The sequence below is a fragment of the Carassius gibelio genome, chromosome A9 (genome assembly GCF_023724105.1).
Source record: "Carassius gibelio isolate Cgi1373 ecotype wild population from Czech Republic chromosome A9, carGib1.2-hapl.c, whole genome shotgun sequence".
Classification (NCBI taxonomy): Eukaryota; Metazoa; Chordata; class Actinopteri; order Cypriniformes; family Cyprinidae; genus Carassius; species Carassius gibelio.
In genome coordinates, this window is record NC_068379.1 from 10,907,887 (window position 1) to 10,928,488 (window position 20,602).

The following is a 20,602-nucleotide window of genomic DNA, read 5'->3' on the forward strand; positions in this document are numbered from 1 at the left end:
TGCTTAGCAAAGGCAGAAGCCTCACGAGCGCTTCTGCCCGAGCGTTTTGGAAAGAAGGAAAAAGCGGCGCGCCTAGCATTTTCCACGCGTTTTTAGGCGTGATATGTGAACAGCCCCTAATACGGCACCATATATTTCAAGAATAAAGATTAACATGATCATATGCTGTTTATATGCTAATACAGAGGGGTATATATGCTTTGATCTGTGTAGTATGATGAAGGGTACTTAATACAACAGGCGACTACATTTAAAGGCTTTTACCGTTCTAAAACACAGATTGTGGCCATTATTGGAATTGAAAATGTTGAATAAAACCCATAGACTGTATAAAAACATGGATGTAGTGTCCGTGACGTCACCCGTAGACTCCTAGATTGTTTTTGAAGCTCAAAGTGTACAGAGCGGGCCGTTGCCATCTTTGCAGCGCGTGACCGTGCGACTTTCCTGGACAATCAAAATGGGCAAAAAGGCAGGAGCTAGTGACTGAAGTAATGCCCACCTAGCTCGACAGCCCTTAATTATGCAGAACTTTAAGGCTTAATATAATTTAAACGAATGAGTTATAAAAAAAATTCACCCCCCTCACAGTTGTTGGATTTATTTACAGAACGTGCAATGATATCCCTGATTGATGACTGATGATTCCACTGCATCTTGCGCCAAAAATTAATTCTTGTTTATGTCAATCCGCTGTTTATTTGACGATGTTCTGGAGAGTCCAGTCACACATGATCTTAACACGACTGTAACGCGTGTGTGATTATTTATAATGCATTTATAAGACCTACCCTGATGCTAGTGAACCCTGCATAAGATTGTATGCATGCGGTCTTAGGATGTAGTTTAACTGAGCAGGAAATTTTAATTGCCTTATATGCTCGAAGCGCATGCTCTCCCATGGAAAACAACCAAGCACACTTTTCTCTTTAAGCGGAGGGCTCACATAAAAAAAAAAAGAAAAGAAAAGAGAAGATAAAGTCATTTTTTATTTTTATTATGGAAGTCAACTTGTGTGTTCAACAGAAGAAAGAAATTCAAACGTGATGGATACATTCATAAATTATACTTTTTACAACTAACACATTGTGTGTTACAACTAACACTTTAACACTAGTACTAACAGTAGGCTCAAAGAACAGTAACATTGCCAATTTTTTTGCAAACTAAGGAGTTGGTCAACGTGTTCTGGCAGAAGGCAACTTCTTTGAGCTGTAATGATGTCTCCAGCTGTGGAGAAAATTTCATTTTCAGCTGGGACACTGGTCCTTGGAACACAAAGGTAGCATTTTGCCTGGAGGGAGAAAAGTGGGTACACTCCTTCATGCTTACACCACCACTTAAGTGGATCTTCTGAGAGAAGTATAGGTGTAACTTCTCTGTATTTGCCAACTTCTTCTCTTGCCCTGTCTGCAGCAGTAGCACAGACTACTGTAGCCCCTGGTGCATAGGCTGCCCAAAGTAGATCCAATAGCGCACAGGATTTTTTTTGCCTTCTCAGGTGGGGCTGGGCAGGAGTCAGCTTCACCAAGGGATTTTTGGTCCTGTACAGGTGCACTGACTCCATTACCAGCACTTATCAGATCCTTGCTGCTGATAGTTAGAAACAATTTGAATTTACATTTGAATTGAATGTTGCCCATTTTATTATTTTTTACTTTAATTTATTTATATGCTGTTGAAAAATATTTTTGTTTACATTTTCAGTTTTAAAACTTTGTAAAACTTGTAGCCTACCTTAGCTTGCTCAAGAGTGACAATCTCGCTGATCATTGCTGTGAATGTGTCCTTGCGTTCCCCTTCAGAGATGAAAGGAAGAGTCTTGAAACGAGGGTCCAGGGCAGATGCAACATACAGCTTCTCTTTTAGATTTGCATATCTTTAAAGATTGGACAATCACATTACAATTACCATATGGCATCAACATAATGTAATCTGTAACATTCACACAAATTTTTACATTTTATATATAGTAATAGCTGTTTTTGTAAACATACCTAATCCTCAAGTTGTCATGCATGGCAGATTTGAGTTCCTTAATCACAGTCGAATCACTGGCAGCTGAGCGCATCTCATCAAGGAGCTGTGCATGCAATGGTGCAATAATAGAGGGTAGCGGAGTTCTCCCCAGACATCACCAGAGTTGCACTGTTCATCGGCCGAAGAGCTTTCACGATGTCCTCGGCCACCGTTATATCAGCCTCTGTCAGAGTGCAAAGGTCCTTTTCGCTCCGACGGAGAAAGAAGTGCGGCTAAGATTGCCAGTTGCTGCTCCAAAAATCTGTCGAGCATGTCCAGTGTGCTGTTCCACCTGGTCAACACGTCAATTTTAAGTTTGCGACAGGGCAAGTTCAGTAGCATCTGTTTATCTTTGAAAACTTTGTTAGCGTAAGCGCTCCTGTGAAAGAATGTCACTATGCGCCTAACTCAACCTAGCAACTGAGAGATGGCTGGAAGTTTCAGCGCAGCTTGCGATGATAGATTTAGTGTGTGAGCAAAGCAGCTAACACGGAGCAGCTCCATCATCTCCATGGCACGTATTATATTGGTAGCGTTGTCGGTCACAATGATCAGGTCTTTCTCAGTAAGCCCCCACTCTTCTAACACATCTGAAAGCAATGCACATATATTTGCCCTGTGTGATTATCCTGCATAGCTCTGGTCTGCAACACATTTGAAATGAGAACCCAGTCGCTAAACCACGTCCACCCCTGCCACATACCCCCACCAACCGACTCAGGCCGGGGAGCCATGCGGCCAGCAGCCCCCCCCCCCCCTCCATTCCGGGAGAGGAAATCGGCCACAGCCATCTGAACACCCGGCCTGTGGACCACCTTGAACTTAAAAGGCTGTAAAGCATTTTTGGCTCTGGATAATGGAGAAAAGGGGATCTGCCAATAACCCTTTGTTAAGTCCAATGTCGAAAAAAAAACGAGCCGTACCGAGCCGTCGAAGCAATTCATCAACCCGTGGCATTGGATATGCGTCGAATTTCGAACCACAACATTCACCTTCCAAAAATCCACACAGAACCGCACTGAGCCGTACGTCTTAGGAACCAAAACTATCGGGCTCGCCCAGTTACTGTTGGATTCTTCTATTACCCCCATTTCAAGCATCGCACCTCATTCTTCCTGAACTATTTTTTTCTTGTTTTCAGGCAAGCGATATTGCGGGCTGCGAACCACCACGCCTGGCTCTGTCTCGATATGGTGCTGAATGAGATTTGTACGGCCAGGTAGGGGAGAAAACACGTTAGCAAACTCTGCCTGTAATGTAGTCAAATCAATGAGCTGGGAGGGCGAGAGATGATCTCCCCCTGGGGCCAGAGCGAGAGATTGTTTTTTTATATTCGCTTCTGGTCCAAGATCATCCTCTCCACCAATCACCATCGGCAGCATCACTGATTCTCCCTCATTCCATTTTTTTAGGAGATTGAGGTGATAAATTTGACGCGCTCCTCTCCTATCTGAGCGTATTACCTCATAATCGAGCTCTCCAACTTGCCGTGTGACCTCAAACGGTCCTTGCCACTTTGCAAGTAATTTTGAACTTGACGTTGGGAGTAATACAAGCACTTTTTCTCCTGGTGTAAATTTATGCAAATTGGTTCCCCTGTTATACAGCTGGCTCTGTTTGTCTTGGGCCTGTAACAAATTCTCCATAGAGAGCCGCCCCAAAGTGTGGAGTTTTGTTCTCAGGTCCATCACCAACTGAATTTCGTTTTTAGATTGCGAAGGTCAGTCCTCCCAGGTCTCCCTTATGACGTCTAGCACCCCCCTGGGCTGGCGACCATAGAGCAACTCGAAAACGGTGGATCAGCAACACTCTTAGCGGAAATGTTGCGGAGAGGCACTGCTTCTGGATATCGGGTTGCATAATCCACAATGACTAATGCAAAACGATGTACTTGTGCTGATCGCTCTAATGGCCCGATGAGATCCATGCCAATTCTCTCGAAGGGGACCTGCATTAATGGGAGGGGGCGCAAAGGCACAAAGGCGCACCGGGTGGCCGGTGGGTTTACCAACTAACATTCATGACAAGCCACGCAACACCTGCGCACATTCTCGTGAATGCCCGGCCAAAAAAAAACGGGTCATGAGGCGATTTAGTGTCATTCCTTGTCCTAAATGACCAGCCATTGGATTAGAATGAGCCGCCTGAAAAAGCATTTCCCGGCGGCTCCTAGGAATTGATAACTGGGTTGTATCTTCGTTTGTCTGAGAATCTTGGGTCACTCGATACAACCTATCTTTAATTATTGCAAAATATGTATAGGTAAGTGGGTGCCCAGGATGGAGAGGCTGACCGTCGATGGTCCAGACCTGTTCAAACGCGCGTTTCAGCGTCTCATCCTGAGACTGCTCCAGGGGAAAATCATCGCGCTCCGAGATAATAATTCTCTCGTTTTCGCTCTGTTCCCCTGAGGCAGTACTCAGTGGTCCTGGTTCAGTCTCTCCCGCCTGCACACTCGCATCCCCCTCCGGTGCATTCTTTCCCCAAGAGGCATCCGTGCATAAAGCCCCCAATAATTCTTTAAATGCTGGCCAATTCATCCCCAAAATTAACGGATACCGAAGGTGCGGATTAACTGCCACCTCAACACTATGATTTTGTCCCCTAAATTTGATAACGACTGGCAAAATAGGATACTCAACCACATCCCTGTGTACACACCGTACTTTAACCATGCGGCTCGTATCCAATGCCCTCGATTGTATCAAACTTTGATACAATAAAGTATACAATAAAGTATTTTGGTAAACAAATGTTCTTTCTAAATTTGAGTTGCCTTTATTTGATAATATTACTAAGTCTTCTACTTGTTCACTTGATCTCTTACCCACTGTCTTAGTTAAGTACTGCATTCATTCTATTTCTCACAATGTCACACCCATAATGAGTTCCACATTATCAAATTTTTACTGTTCATTTACAGTTAAAATTAGCTTCTATCGCTACAATTCTTACAAATTGTAGTACAATTTGTACAAATTCTTCGGATCCTAATGATTTCAATAAAAAAATGTTCTATTTGTAATCTTCCTTTTATTTAAAAAATACTTTTACAAACACCTTTACCAGCTTTACAGTTTCTTGGGGAAAGCAACTCAACTTAAAGCAAATTTGCAAAGTAATGATCTCTAAGAGTAATTTCAGTTGGGTTTCAGATCCAAATATAGCATGGAAACAGCTCTCGATAAAATTAAAAATGATCTTCTTCTAGCAGTTAATTCTGGTTTTCTGTCTATTCTTATTCTTCTACAATTTAGATATTTGCTGCCTTTGATCCCATTGGTGATTCAGTTTTATTTGATATCTTAGGTTTTTTCAACTTATTTAAGTGACAGGAAGCAAATTGCTCAGATTAAGAATGCTCATTTAGAGCCCGTTACAGTTACTCAAGGTGTTCCATGGGGGTCAGTGTTGGGTCCACTTTTATTTATTATTTACATGCTACCCCTTGGTCATATATGGCATTAAATTCTATTTTCACACTGACGATAAACTATTGTATATATCCGTAAAACTAATGCTTTCAATCCTCCTCCTGAACTCCCTAAATGTTTGCAGGAAGTTAACATATGGATGACCAATAACTTTTATAACTTTATAAATATAACTTTTTAAAGCTAAAGACCAACAAAATTGATGCCCTTCTTTGGTCTAGATCTATTTCTTTTTAGTTCTAAGTCTTCCCCCCTGCTAATCGTTAACTCCCCAGTTAATACTTCCACCCGTGTGAAAAGTCTGACTCTGTCCATCACTTTGTCAGCATAGCAATGAAATACTTATTCATGAATTAGTTAATCATGGATTGATTACTTTAAATATATATTTTTTTGATCTTCCTGGAAAAAAATGTAACACTGTAACTTTAGTAGTCACGGGAAGGAGCAGGCGGGAACCAGCAAACATTTAAATAACACTTAATAACAAAATAAACACAAAACAGTGCAACAGCCCTTCACGGGTGACTACGGCACACAAACAGAACCAAAACACAAAATAAAACCCAGGCCTGGTCCTCTTAAGTCCTTCACTGTCGTTAATCCTTTTATCCTTCCGGATCTCCTCCATGGGACTCGAGACCAGTGTCACTCATTTTCAATTACTCCACCGACCAACAACGTCATAGATTACAGCTAATTCAGAACTCAGCTGCTAGGACCTCTGATCACATAACTCCCGTTCTTTTCCAACTACATTGGCTTCCTGTTTGCTGCTTACCTATAAAGCTCTTCATAATATTATTTAATTGGACATTACTTTACGTTCTTTGAGATCATCTTCTGCAGACTTACTGAGAATTACAAATTTCAAGTTGAGTTCTTTTGGTGGTAGGGCTTTTAGATATGTAGCACCATATTATGGGATTCTTTGCCACTGCAGATTTGTCATTTGGATTCTACTTCCCTCTTTAAAGCTCAGATTAAAACTTAAGAATAGCTTTTAGTGATTTTAATGTTTGATTTTGTATGTCTGTGTGTTTTGTATATCTTGTATTTCTTTCCTTTCATAATGTATGATATCCTTGAGTGTCTTGAAAGGTGCCTAAAAAAATTAAAGGTATTATATTTATTTCTCCAAAAGCTCAAGCATACATATATGCATATGGAAAGATGTTTCAATCAAATTCATAAAAAAAAGAAAAAAAAAATGTGTCCGCTCCATTGCAGATTTTTAAGTTACTGTGGTCTTATGATGTTCCAGTTCAACCCATTGCAAGGTTTCTACCAGGAGTAGCCACTCGTGTAACACACCCCTCATCTATGCTTTTTGTAATGACTACTACATTACAATTTAAACTGAGCGATTTCAGACACAGCATTTGTGTTACAATATTTCTACTGTTTTTTTAGTTCTGATCCATTGCTGCAAACTTATGTGCTAGTTCAGATAAAAGAGCCTTTATTAATTCGTCGACATGTCAAATCAAATGCTTACCTTACACAGTGAGGACTACAGGAATAGGGCCTGGATCATTCTGGAATCAAAAAGAAATGTTAATAAATCACAATATTATAAAAGCATGTCTTAATTAAACCATTTCACTCTCTACTAGATTATCCCTGGAGGAAGTCATCTGCGGCTTTGAGCTCTAATTTGATAAAGTGGCTGTATCTACCAGATTTCGCCATGAGTCCCAACTCCAGCTTCATTCTCTGTGACCTATTCCATCACATCACATTGAATCAGCATATCTACCTAGAAAAATTTGTCTGTCACTCTCATTTTCTAATTTCTTTTCATTCAGATGACTGCCTGCTGTTGTTGGTAGCATCTCTGCAGTGGCAGGTCTTTGAGGATGAAAATCAGGCTTGTGTGAGACTCCTGGCAGGAGATAATGTGGAGATCAGCCGAAATCTAGATCCACAAACCCTCAACCAGTACACTCCTGTCAGCAACTTTCTTCATTGCCGGTATGTGTTAGTTTTATATGTATATACATTTCCAGCAAAACAAACACACACATACTCAGAAAATATAGTCTTCCCTGCATTTTTTTTAAGGTACTGCAATTGCCCCTAGAATAATTTATGAATATCTGAACAAATTAATAAAATGTCAAATTAAGTAACAGCCTCTGCTTTTGAATATTTTATTATTAGCTTTATGCATTATTTTTTATGAACACTTGAATGTCTTTAGGTTTCATTAAAAAAGCTGTTTGACATAGAGAAAAAAAGGTCTTTGTCTGGATTGGATTTAGAATGATGATTAAAACAGATTGAGTCCATCAACACCACAAATCTTGCAGAGTCATATACCTCTTTGTGAGTTCAATATAAATGCTTTGTGATCATATTAGCTTACATGCCCGTAAGGAATGCTTGGCCACGGATCCAAAATTTCCATTTAATGTTCTTTGAGCTGCTACTTTATCACTCTTGCTTTGTGACATGGTGCTCCATAATGCTGGAAAATGCACGGATAATCACCAAACTGCTCATGGATCTTTGGAAGGAGTCACTTTTGCAGGATGTTTTGATACCATCTTTTATTCATGGCAGCGTTTTTGGTCAGAATTATGAGAGATCCACTCCCTTGGTTTAAAGGCAACCTCACACATGTATAGTCTCTTGATGTTTCACTGTTGGCACACATTCACCTATTATTTTCTGAACAATTGATTTTCCAGATTTCCCAAATAGTCAGAAGGGAGCTTCATCAGACTTGCACCAGTTTTCTGCTCTCCAATCTTTGTACTTCCTGCTGAATTTCAGTGTTGCCTTGACGTTTTTTTCTTGGAGAGAAGTGGCTTCTTTGCGGCCCTTCTTGACACCAGGCCATTGTCCAAAAGACTTTTCCCCATTGTGCATGCAGATGCTCTCACACCAACCTGCTGCCCTTCCTGAGCAAGCTTTGCACTGGTAGTGCCACAATCTCATAGCTAACTCCTACCCATAAGGAGGTGACATGTGGAGATATACTTATACTCCGCCAAGTCTGACTGCCGAGGGTGCTGGAGGATGCTCGACTAGTGTAAGCCAACCAGGCAACTCTACTGGGAGAAGAAAGGTGCTCGCATCCCCGTGTTAGGGGGAATGGCACAGCAAGTGTGACACCCAGCCAGCCCATTCCTGCCAATTACCTGTTACCCAACACACAGGAAGAAACTGGCTATACACGAAGGTTGTAAAAACTCGCAAAGATGTTAGGTGTCGCCCAGCCCATAGCTCGACAGATGTCTGCCAGAGAGGAGCCATGCACCAGATCACTAAGGTCTGCCACGTCCCAACCAGAAGCCACACGTGGAGTTTTCCAAAGATCTGGACGCGGGTGCCAAATGGTGCCAAGCCCCTGAGAGAGGAGGTCCCTCCTCAGGGGGATGTGCCAGGGAGGGGCTGTCACGAGGAACATGAGTTCCAAAAACCAGTGACGGTGGGCCAGTAAGGCACAACCAAGATGTCGTTCCTAGTCCTCCCTGACCTTGCACCGCATCTGTGCGGGTTAGCTCACTGGGGGAAACGCATACTTGCGTAGAGCCTGAGGCCAGCTGTGTGCCAGTGCATCAATGCCCAGCGGGGCCTGGGACAGGAAATAGTACAGCTGGCAGTGGGAGGACTTGTGGGAAGCAAACAGGTCTACCTGGGCTTCCCCGAATTGACTCCAGATCAGCTGGACTGTCTGGGGATGGAGTTGCATTCCCTGGAAAAGGTAAGCTGTCTTGAGAGTGCATTGGCTGCACGATTGAGCTTCCCCTGGATGTGGATAGTGTGCAGCGACTTGAGCCACGTCTGACTCCAGAGGAGGAGATGGCGGGTGAGTTGAGACATGCAACACGATCATATACTGCCCTGTCGGTTGATGTACGAAACAGCCGCAATGGTGTCCGTGCGGACCAACACGTGCCTGTCTACCAATAGCGGCCAAAACCACCATAAGTCTAGATGCACTGCCAGGAACTCCAGACAGTTGATGTGCCAAAGCAGTCGAGGTCCTGTCCAGGACCCTGAAGCTGCCTGCTGTTGCATGTCATGCCCCAGCCTGTGTTGGAGGCATCATGCAGAGATACTTGTTCTAAGAACACACTGTGCAGTAGAAAGGCAAGGTCCGACTAGGGGCTGAATCGGTAGCGACACATCGGTGTGTTGGTGACACAATGTGTACTGCGGCACCATGCCCATCTCAGGACTCGGGAGTGCAACCAGTGCTGTAGTGGCCTCATATGGAACAACCTGAGTGGCGTGAATGCGGTTGCGGATGCCATTTGCCCCAGGAGCCTCTGAAAGTGTTTCAGTGGTACCACTGTCCTGACTCTGAAGGAACTCAGGCAGTTCAGCACTGACTGGGCACGCTCACTGGTGAGCCGTGCCATCATACTCACTGAGTCTAACTCCATACCGAGATAAGAGATTCTCTGCACAGGGGAGAGATAGCTCTTCTCTCGATTGACCTGCAGCCCCAACTGACTAAGGTGCCGGAGCACAAAGTCCCTGTGATCGCACAACTGCTCTCGGGACCGGGTCATAATGAGCCAGTAGTCGAGATAGTTGAGGATCCTGATGCCCACTTCCCAGAGTGGGGCAACGGCACCCTCCGTGACCTTCATGAAGACATGGGGGGACAGGGAGAGCCCGACTGGGAGGACCTTGTACTGCCATGCCTGACCCTCGAATGCAAGTCAAGGGAGGATTGAGACATGAAAGGTTCTTTCAGGTCGATCGCTGCAAACGAGTCCTGGGGCTGAACACATTTGATAATGTGTTTCTGTGTCAACATCTTGAACGGGAGCTTGTGCAGGGCCCGATTCAAGTCTCGTAGATCCCGGATAGGTCGAAGGCCACCGCTTTTCTTGGGTACGATGAAATAAGGGCTGTAAAACCCTGTCCTCATTTCGGCTGAAGGGACCGGCTCGATTGCAATCTCCTCATGCAAGACATGAGCATTCTGGACTGCCACTGAAGTCTCGAGCATGCCATTGAACTTGGGAGGTCGCCAGGCGAACTGAATCGCGTTACCGAGTCGGACCATCTGAATGAGCCAAAATTATGGGTTAGGCAGCGCAAGCCAGAGCAGTCTCCCACATCTCCGAGTTGCCCATGTCAGGGCCGCTGAGTCATCTTCCTCAAGGACTTCGCAGCCAGAAGTGACACTGGGGTGCCGCTCTCTTGCAAGGGGCTCGACGCGCCACTCTCAGCACGGGGTGGAGCTGGTGTGGAGGACGCAGGGGAGCTGTGCTGTGTGGCCTCAGTCTGCTGTTGTTCTGTCAGGAACTGCTGGGCACAGCCCTTGACAGCGTCGCCGCACAGGACAGCCTGGGAGATGGGAGTGTCGAGAAAGTACACTTTGGCTGAACCACAAATGGCACTACTGGCAACAAACTGTTTAGGGACTTGAATGGCCTAGAACATTTCCGGTGGATAAGAAGTCCAAGAAGATGTATTGTGGAGCCTGGCCGTTCAGCCCCTTATACACATACAATAAAACCTTAAATCTAATATGGTTTTCAACTGGCAGCCAATGAAGAGAAGCCAGAACAAGTGAGATGTGTTCCCTCTTTCTAGCTCCAGTAAGAAGCCTGGCAGCAGCATTTTGTACCAATTGGAGCCGAGACAGAGAGGACTTAGCTACGCCAAGATACAGGGAGTTACAGTAGTCCAGCCTGTTCTAAATAAAAGCATAGATCACAGTCCCTTGGTGATAAAAACGCTTTCAGTTTTGCAATGGATCTGTGATAATGAAAGCTGTTCATCTCCACAGATATAATTTCTTTGTCAAATTTAAGACCATTATCAAAAATTGCACCCAAATTTTTTGCATGAGTATGAGAATGAACAGATAAAGGACACAAATTGTCACTTATTTGTATAATAGATGCTGGAGGTCCGAAAACTACAATTTCAGTTTTAGAATCATTTAAAAGTTGGCTGCCAACTAGCATCTTACCTCTGCTAGAAAATTTAATAAAAAATGTATATCATAATTATCCCCTTGATTCAAAGGGAGGTACACCTGTGTGTCATCTGTATAAAAATGGTAAATTCTGAAATGTTAAACTTTTGAAAAATCCTGCCTAAAGGGAGAAAATAGTTAAAACAAAAGTGGGCCCAAAATTGACCCCTGAGGCACACCACAGAGGAAGAGTAGGAAAAATTCCCAACCTCCACCAAAAATTTTTTTATCTCAAAGATAGGATTTATACTATTTACTAGGAATTCCTACACATTCGCTCGACCTTTCAAGTAAAATGTTATGGTCAATTGTGTCAAAAGCAGCACTGAGGTCCAAGAGAACTAGAACTGAGGAATTTCCTGAGTCCAGAGCTAACAAAAGATCATTAAGCACCTTCAGCAAAGCTTACTCTGTCTATGATGTTGTCTAAAACCCGACTGAAACTTGACCGAAATCCTGTTAGGATTTCAAATATTATGCCAACCTTAAATGAGTGCTGGTAGCTAATCATACAATCTTTCATGATTTCAAAGGAGACTTGGAGCCTATCATTCTTCCACTTCCTTTCAGCTTTCCTCCATTCTTGTCTAGTGGTGTGAGTATCTTTGTTAAGCCAAGGTTGCAACTGTAATTTAGGTTTCTTAATTTTAAATGGAGCAACAGAGTCCAGAAGACTGCCACACATAGTATTAAAAAAAGATTAGCAATTTAGCAATAAAAAGATTAAAGCTCAGCAAAAGAAGAAAAAAAGGTAAGCATCTCTAACAAAAGCATCTTAAAACTGTTTATATGTTGCATAATTTTCAGACTGTACTTGATGATTGCAGCACTTGACTTGCACTTTTGAAGTATTGAGCAGAGTGCTGTCAATGTCTGTATTACTAATAGAAAGCCCTATGGAAATAACCAAATCAAGATTATGTCCTTGTTTATGTGTAGGCTCTGTGAAAGATGAAATGTCACACAGGCATTCAAGACAAAGAACCATTATTATTTTTTTTTATAGAAAATTAGAGCTGAGTATCATTGGAAAAAAACGTGGTAAGAAAAATTGTGTCTCTGTATAATATGACCAAAAGGAAGCACATATAATGCAAATAAAATTGATCCCAGGATGGAGCCCTGGGTTACACCATATCTATTGGGGTATGGTAAGAAAAAAAATTCCCTACTTTGAAGGAGAATGTTTTACCTTGAGATAAGAGGCAAACCACTCCAGCACAGAGCCTCAAAGCCCAGCTACATGTTCTAGACTGTGTAAAATAATATTGTGATCTACAGTGTCAAATGCTGCATTCAAAAGAAATCAAAACTAAAATACAGCCAGAACCTATATCCAGAGTAAGGTGTCATTTAAAGCCTTCAACAAAGTTGATTCAGGACTATATAGCTCCCAGAGTCCAGACTGAAATTATAAAACAATATGAAAAGGACTCAGGTATAAAGATATCTGATGGTAAACAACTTTTTATACAGAACTTTGGAAATAAAAGACAGTTTAGAGATGGGTCTATAGTTGTTCAAGTCATGCTGATCTCAGTGAGTGTTTTTTTTTTTTTTTTTTTTTTTTTTTTTTTTTTTTTTACAACAGCTCTACTGTAGCGTGTTTGAAATTAGTAGGTGCCACCCCACTGACCAATGAACTATTAACTATGGTGGTCACAACTGGACTCAGAGCTACAATAATCTAGAATAATCAACAATCTAGAAACAATGTGAATGAACACCACACCATCTTAAACAGCAAACTTTGCAAAACAAAGGTTATTTCACTGCCAATACCTTTGGCCATGACTGTAATTGTTATAAAATATAGAACTGTATTCTCTTTTTTACAGTCTGTGCAAAGTGTAAAAATGGTCAGTATCATTTATTGCATTTGTTTAGTGTTAACAGACATATGTTGAATGTTGTGATATGTCATGCTTTTGTGTGTGCTTTCAGATCATATCTGGACATGGTGAAGCTGTTTGTGTTCAGTTACTTTTTCTGGCTGGTGTTGTGTCTCATCTTTATCACTGGAACTACAAGAATTAATATATTTTGTCTGGGTTATCTGGTGGCCTGTTTCTATTTCATGCTGTTTGGAGGGACATTACTGCTGCAGCCAGTCCAATATGTGCTCAGACTATGGGACTGTCTCATAGCTTACACCTGTGTGGTCATCAGCCTCAAGAACATGCTCTCAGTAAGCACATCATTGAATGTTCTGTTACACCCTATAGTATGTTTCTGTGACTAAGGGAGGCCAGAAATAACACAAAGGACCATGCACAAAAACTAACTGCATTAGCCAAGAAGGAATTGTGCTATCATAAGTGCATCTTACAACATCACATCAGGAGATGTAACTAGTTTGAACTATCTTCTCCATCATTTGATAGTCATCGACTGGATTAATGCCCCCATGGTAAATTGAAAATGTAGACAAATATATTCTAAATAAGATTTGGTTTAATAAAGCAGTGATAATCTTAAATAGCAAATAACACTGAGTTTTGTGAACAAAGCACAAAAGGGCATTTTATGTCTTTTGTGTCACTCTGCACTCTTTTTTCACCCAAATTAACATTGTGTCCAATTTAATAATTTAATAATTTAATAAGTAGTCAAATATTAGGACAATAAACAGTCACCCTTATGGTTATGACCTAATGATTATACATTAAACGTACTCCCCCTTTTTTTCTTTAATATATTGTTTATATGTATAATCACTGACTTTGTTTGTGTGTGTGATCAGCTTGGCTCTTGTGTTTATCTGGAGAGTCTACAGAAGCATGGCTGTTGGCTCATTCAAGCTTTTAGCATGTTCTGCACCATCAAGGGCTACAATGTACGTAAGTATCACTTATTGAATAGGATTCCTAATGTCGTTACATTGGGGGAAAGTTGTGGCCTAATGGTTAGACAATCGGACTCATAACAAAAAGATTGTGGGTTCGAGTCTCATTCCAGTATGAATTGTAGGTGGGGGGTGTGAATGTACAGCACTCTCAATATCACAACTGAGGTGCCTTTGAGCAAGGCACTGAACCCCCAACTGCTCCCCAGGCGCCGCAGCATAAATGGCTGCCCACTGCTCCGAGTGTGTGTTCATGGTGTGTGTGTGTTCACTGCTGTGTGTGTGCACTTTGGATGGGTTAAATGCAGAGCACAAATTCCGAGTGTGGGTCACCATACTTCGCTTTATGTCACATCACTTTCCACTTCACTTTTATTTTTTTACACTATGAGTACACCACTAAAAATATAAGATTTAATTTACATTTCCTAATCTAGTTAGTACACCACTTAAATTATATAATATTTAATTTTCATTATCTAATCTGTCATAGGCCATTTACAAACACTGCAAAGATTTGGGAGTGACAACTGCATTTATTAACAGCCATTCAACTTCCTTTGTGGCCACATTTCCACTTCAGGTGTACATTAGAGGTCTGCAAGACACGCTGAATCCATTTGGGTGACCCATTTATCTAGGTTTAACGTTTAAACATTGTTATATGATTGAACTGTTTTAGTATATCTATAGATTTTATTTTAGGCAAGTCGTTATGATTGAGAAGGCTAAATTGATCAAACATTTATGATCAGCTTACTGTCTACCACTGGCAGCTTGGTCATTAATTAAAAAAAAAAAAAAAACTAATATTTAACAAATGAAAAATGCTCCAAACGTTCTTCGAAATTAACTTAATAATAAATAAAAACAAAATTAATGACATAAATATAATCACTTTGCAATTACATATGTTGCAGACCCTGCCTCCAGAGACCCATCTGAAAGCTTTGCTTTACCTGTAAAAACTTCACAGCTCCTCTGTTGGTATCAGGAAGCAAGCGCAGTTCACCAGTCCGCTCGAGACTCAATATATATATATATATATATATTTTTTTTTCTGTCCATATAAATCAATATAAATTTGTTAATTTGCACGCAAAAATAAGGTAAGCATTGGACTTATAACAATATACAGATTCCAGAGAGAAAAAAAACAACTGTATACATTGAGTGTATCACACTCTTCCTGACAAAATAAGAAAAGCTCCAGTGATCAACCTCTTACTTCCTATATGTGCAATCAACACACAGGTACAGTGAAATTGTAAGGTAAGTATGTAAGGAGTGTATGAATTGGTATAACAAATTTGTGGTAAGCAACTATTCAAGCCCCAAACAGGTATGTGTGTAATTGGGTAAACTGTCACTGCATTAAAGGGTTAGTTCACCGAAAAATGAAAATGATGTCATTAATGACTTACCCCCATGTCGTTCCAAACCCGTAAGACCTCTGTTCATCTTCGGAACACAGTTTAAGATATTTTAGATTTAGTCCAAGAGCTTTCTGTGCCTCCATTGAAAACGTATGTACGGTATACTGTCCATGTCCAGAAAGGTAATAAAAACATCTTCAAAGCAGGCCCGGCTCCAGATATGAGATGAAAGGTGGGCCAAATTATATTCCAGGTGGGCCTGGGATATCAATAGACATCTCACATGTCTATTGATATAGTTTTAATTTCATATATTTAAGCCAATTGTTAGGGTGGTTTGTTATTGTTGTGTTTGTTTTCTTCATTTTTAATGTTTTGTACATATTTTTGAACTAGTAGTTCAGAACCATGGATGCCAAAATTTCAATCACTTCATTCTGGATGGTTTTGGAAGTGTACTTCGTATTTTGTGGGATACCTGATGTAATGTCAGCCAGGTATTTATCTTTTTCAAATGTGCATTTTAAACAACTTGGCAAAAAGCCCCGCAGCTATGCAATCTGTGAGGACACTGTCACATGTTTTACAATCCCCACGTAGTGGAAGTTCATTGACTGCTAAAAACTTCACAACACCTGCCATGCTTTTTATGTAAAAGCGATTCTTTTCTATCTGTTGGGGGCCGAGCAAACATGCTACGGTCTCCCCTGACACCGATCGGCGGCAAAGTCCATGAGGTCAAGGCTTGTAAATGAGCTTGGCTGAACTCACGCACCTGTGTGATTCAGTGTGAAGCAGATTGACACACTGTCAGTCTGATCCGAACTGGTTATTTTGATGATTGATTATGAACCGATTCTGTGCTAATGTTATGAGCGCGGGTAAACCGAAGGCTTGAATCAAGGGCAATCATCACCAGTGATGTCATTACTTTGAGCACAAAAGAACCGGTAAACTGTTTTCTTCAACCAGTTTATTGAATCGAACTGTCTGAAAGAACCAAACTTTCCATCACTACGTGTGATCCGAAAACTGATGCAACTGGTTCTTGACTTGAGAACGAGTCAATCTTTTGTTCTTTATCTGGCTCGGCTCCCTTTAAGTGTTGGGTATGGCTGTAGCACAGGCTGACCAAGGCTGTCATAAGTGTAAATCTGTCTCATCCTTTTCTCCCTCATAGATGTTATCACTGCAGCTTCATTCCCTTCACTTGGAATTGCCACTCTCTCTGGCTCTACAAAAGCAGCTGCTTCCCTCTCCTCATCCATCTTTTTGACAAATTTCCAGTACCCTTGATTCCTCCATTTTGTGTATTTGATTGTATTCTTCCTAAATCCAGTACCCTTGATTCATCCATTTTGTGTATTTGATTGTATTCTTCCCTTACAGTTACTCGCTCAGGTAGACGGCTATTCCCTGGTTCCATCCAGCTGACTGGGGTTCTCAACGAGTATCCTCCTCTGTTATTTTCTTCATCTGAGTCTGTCGTGTCACTGTCTCTGATGTTTTCTTTGTTGGGTGTCTGGCTTTTTGTCTTTCTCTGTTTTCCAGGTTTCAGCGATCGAGTTGTCATTGTGGGAGCTTCCACAGGTAAGTCATTGACCAGCAGTAGAAGGTTCTGGTGCAGCGTCCTGGTTTTATTACTGTCTCCATTCTCAGGATAAACTTCATAGACTAGGTTATCAGAGACTTGACCCTTCACCATGTAGACCACTTTTCCGCAGTAGGATCGTAACTTCCCTTGACTCCTCGTTCTCCAAGGTTTCTGACGAGCACTCGATCTCCGACTTTCAGTACCAGTCCTCTGGCTTTTTGGTCGTATTGAGCCTTCCTTCTCGCACTTGATTGATGACTGTTTCCTTCAGCGATCTTTCTCCAACTGATTTGCATACCCCTTTGGTGTCACTCTATCCGTTGGCTCCACCAGGCCAAAGATCAGGTCATCTGGAAGGTGAGGATGCCGCCCATACAATAGGTAAAAGGTGGAATACCCATTAGACACGTGCTGGTTGCAGTTGTAGGCATGCACGGTTTGAGGTTAGTGTTTTTTCAACCTTTTTCTTTTTCTGCCAGTGTCCTCAACATCTGTAGTAGAGTATGATTGAACCTCTTCACTGCGTTTCCTTGGGGGTGGTATGGTGACGTTAGAGAGTGGCCAATTCCTGCAGACTGTTGGAGAGTGTGAAACAGTTAGTTCTCAAACTCATGGCTCTGGTCGTGATGTGCTGTGATGCTACCCATGGGTGCTTGAACATTTACAGCTGGTTTCTTTTGTTTTATACATGGGAACATTCTGGTTACATAGTCTTCCACTTCAACTTTCACATATGGCCAGTAGAACCGTTCTCTTGACAGACTCAGCACTCACTCTGTACCCACATTTTGTCATGCAGGTGCTTAAGTGACAGCTTTTTGTACTTGCTCGGCAAGACAAGCTGTTTTATTTCCCTTGTTCTTTGATATAGGAGTCCTCCCTCAAGATGTAGCTTGTTCCACTCATACATCAGCTTTCTGCTGGTTTCTGTCAAACCTCCCCTTATCTCATCTGTGAGAGTGACACCATCCTCATTCCATTGTCTCACTTGAAAGATTACAGAATTTTCTCTATGGGCTTGAATCAGTTAATTTGGTCCTATTGTCGGCAACCAGGTGGTAGGTTAATGTGGTTCATCATCCCCAGTATACATATACAGGGCAGCGACCCAGACCACGTCCTTCATCTTTGATGCATTACTGCCCTCCCATGCTGCTTGTATTGCCCCCGTGGGTAGCTCTTCCGTGCACTCTGATGCATATACTTCAATGTGTAGAGGAAGACGAGACAAGATATCTGCATCGATGTTGCCTTTCCATGGCCGGTAATTCACATCGAACCAGAAGTCAGACAGCTCCCCGAAACACCGTTGGCCTACTACGTTGAGCTTCACTATGCTCAACACCTATGTCAGGGGGTTGTTGACAGTGGACATTGTGAAGTATGGGGCATAGAACAGGTAGTCCCAAAACTTCTCAAACATTACCCACTGTTCACTCAATGCAAGGAATTCAAGTTTGCCACTGTGTAATAGGTAATTCCTCTCTTTCGTTGTCAATGTTCTGGACCCATATCGTATTACTCTCAACCTCCCGTCTTGTCGCTAATATAGGATGGCAACAAGGCCTCTTTCAAATGCCTTAGTGTGGAGTGTGAAGGGTAAGTTGAAGTCTGGATATGAAAGTATAGGTGGGCTTGCTAACATTCCAATTAGTTCTTCCAGGATTTGTTGGTGGTCCCTGGTCCATTCTACTGGAGATCTGGAGGGAATTTGTGGGCCTTTAGCTTTCTTCTTTCTGTGAGTGTCCTGTGTTGTTCCAGGCTTGGCCTGCAGCAGCTCGTACAAGGGTTTTGCTACCCTGGAGAAGTCTTGAATGAAGGCACGGTAGTAGCTAAGGAACCCGAGCAGTCTACTTACATCACCCACTGTCTGAGGAGTCCTGGTCTTTATGGATCTGACAGCCTCCAGGCTCTTAGGATGTATCCGTACCCCTTCGGCTGACACCAGCCATCCAACGTACCTGACTTCACTCCAGAACAGTTCACACTTTTCTGGTTTCAGCTTTACACCATGATGCTGGAGGGTCCTCAACACTCTACGGATACTTCACCAGTTCGTTCGCGAATCCCGGGCCACAATATCAAAATAAAAGTCATTTTTTTCTGTCCATATATACTAATATACATTTGTTAATTTGCACACTGCATAAAAAATAAGGTTAATAATTGGACTTTAATACAGATTCCAGAGAAAAATGAAAAAACACAATTGTATACATACATTGTGTGTATAACACATACAAAACGTAACTATTTTTAATAGCTGAAACAGTAGTATGAGCTGTTTTGGGAGAAGGGTCGGCTCGGGCTGGTAATGCTGATAAGCTGTTGGGCCTGAGCGTCTATAGCCAGGGCCGGGTTTGGGCCTAAATTTGAGGCCCGTGCAGGGCTTTAGTGTATATACATTTTCAATAATGCAATGATTCATCATCAGTAATCATTAGTATGGCAAGGATTTGTAAACTTACAGTTGACCAGAGATCTTATATGTAGATCTTTGGATAGATGTTATCATAAAAGTGTCTATATGTGCAAAAACATGAATATATGCAGTAAATAAGTAAATAAATAAATATAATCTACACCCTAATACAATTAAAAGTTGATCAATGTAATCAAGTAATGTGGATGTAAAAAGATGGGTATCAGCATGAACATAACAGCTAATCTAATGTACATATTTCTTGAAAATTGCAGTACAATGAATTGTATCATGAAAAGTGCTATAAAAAGTTTATCATATAATAATTAGAAATTTCATACTTTGAATGTCATGCTTTTACAGTGTTTACAATGTGTTTACTGAACATCATAGTAAATAAGTCATGTTAAACAGTGTAGGTCATGATTGTATTTGTATGTACATAATTTTGACTTTGCATTACATAGGTTTATTGACAGGTCTCAATCAAATTTTTGTTTGTCATATGTTTTTTTTTTTTTTGTAGCCAAGCCTGACAATCAGTGTGAATTGCCAGAGGGTGAAGCTGGTATAATCTGGGATGCAATCTGTTTCACTGTCCTGTTGGCTCAGAGGAGAGTCTTCCTCAGCTACTACTTCCTCTATGTTGTTTCTGACCTTCAGACTTCTAAGGTCCTTGCTTCAAGGTGAGAAAGCTATCTATTGTGTTTGTTAAAGTGAAACCAGAACATCAGGGTTAAAGGCGAATTCTGTAACGTAAGGTATTCATGTAATCTTCAGTGTCATATGTACGCGTATTCTATAGAATCATTCACAGATATATATTTTTCAGATGTCTATTCTTCCTGCTTATTTATATAATATATAGAAGAAGCAAAAATGTGCATTTTTCAGGTAATGCTACATAAACCACATCCACTACCAATTATAGAGTTATATAATAGACAGTTTTATGCATCGGG

The 20,602-nt window shown here is 41.5% G+C and overlaps 1 protein-coding gene across 1 annotated transcript in view; it reads left to right on the forward strand.

The window, feature by feature from the left end:
- Positions 1 to 20,602, forward strand: part of si:dkey-11f4.7 (piezo-type mechanosensitive ion channel component 2) — a 293,659-nt gene that overhangs the window by 164,540 nt on the left and 108,517 nt on the right. Inside the window, 5 exon segments of the mRNA XM_052605318.1 lie at positions 7,070 to 7,171; positions 7,262 to 7,427; positions 13,348 to 13,591; positions 14,147 to 14,243; positions 20,167 to 20,326. Coding sequence (XP_052461278.1) covers positions 7,070 to 7,171; positions 7,262 to 7,427; positions 13,348 to 13,591; positions 14,147 to 14,243; positions 20,167 to 20,326 — 769 coding nt within the window.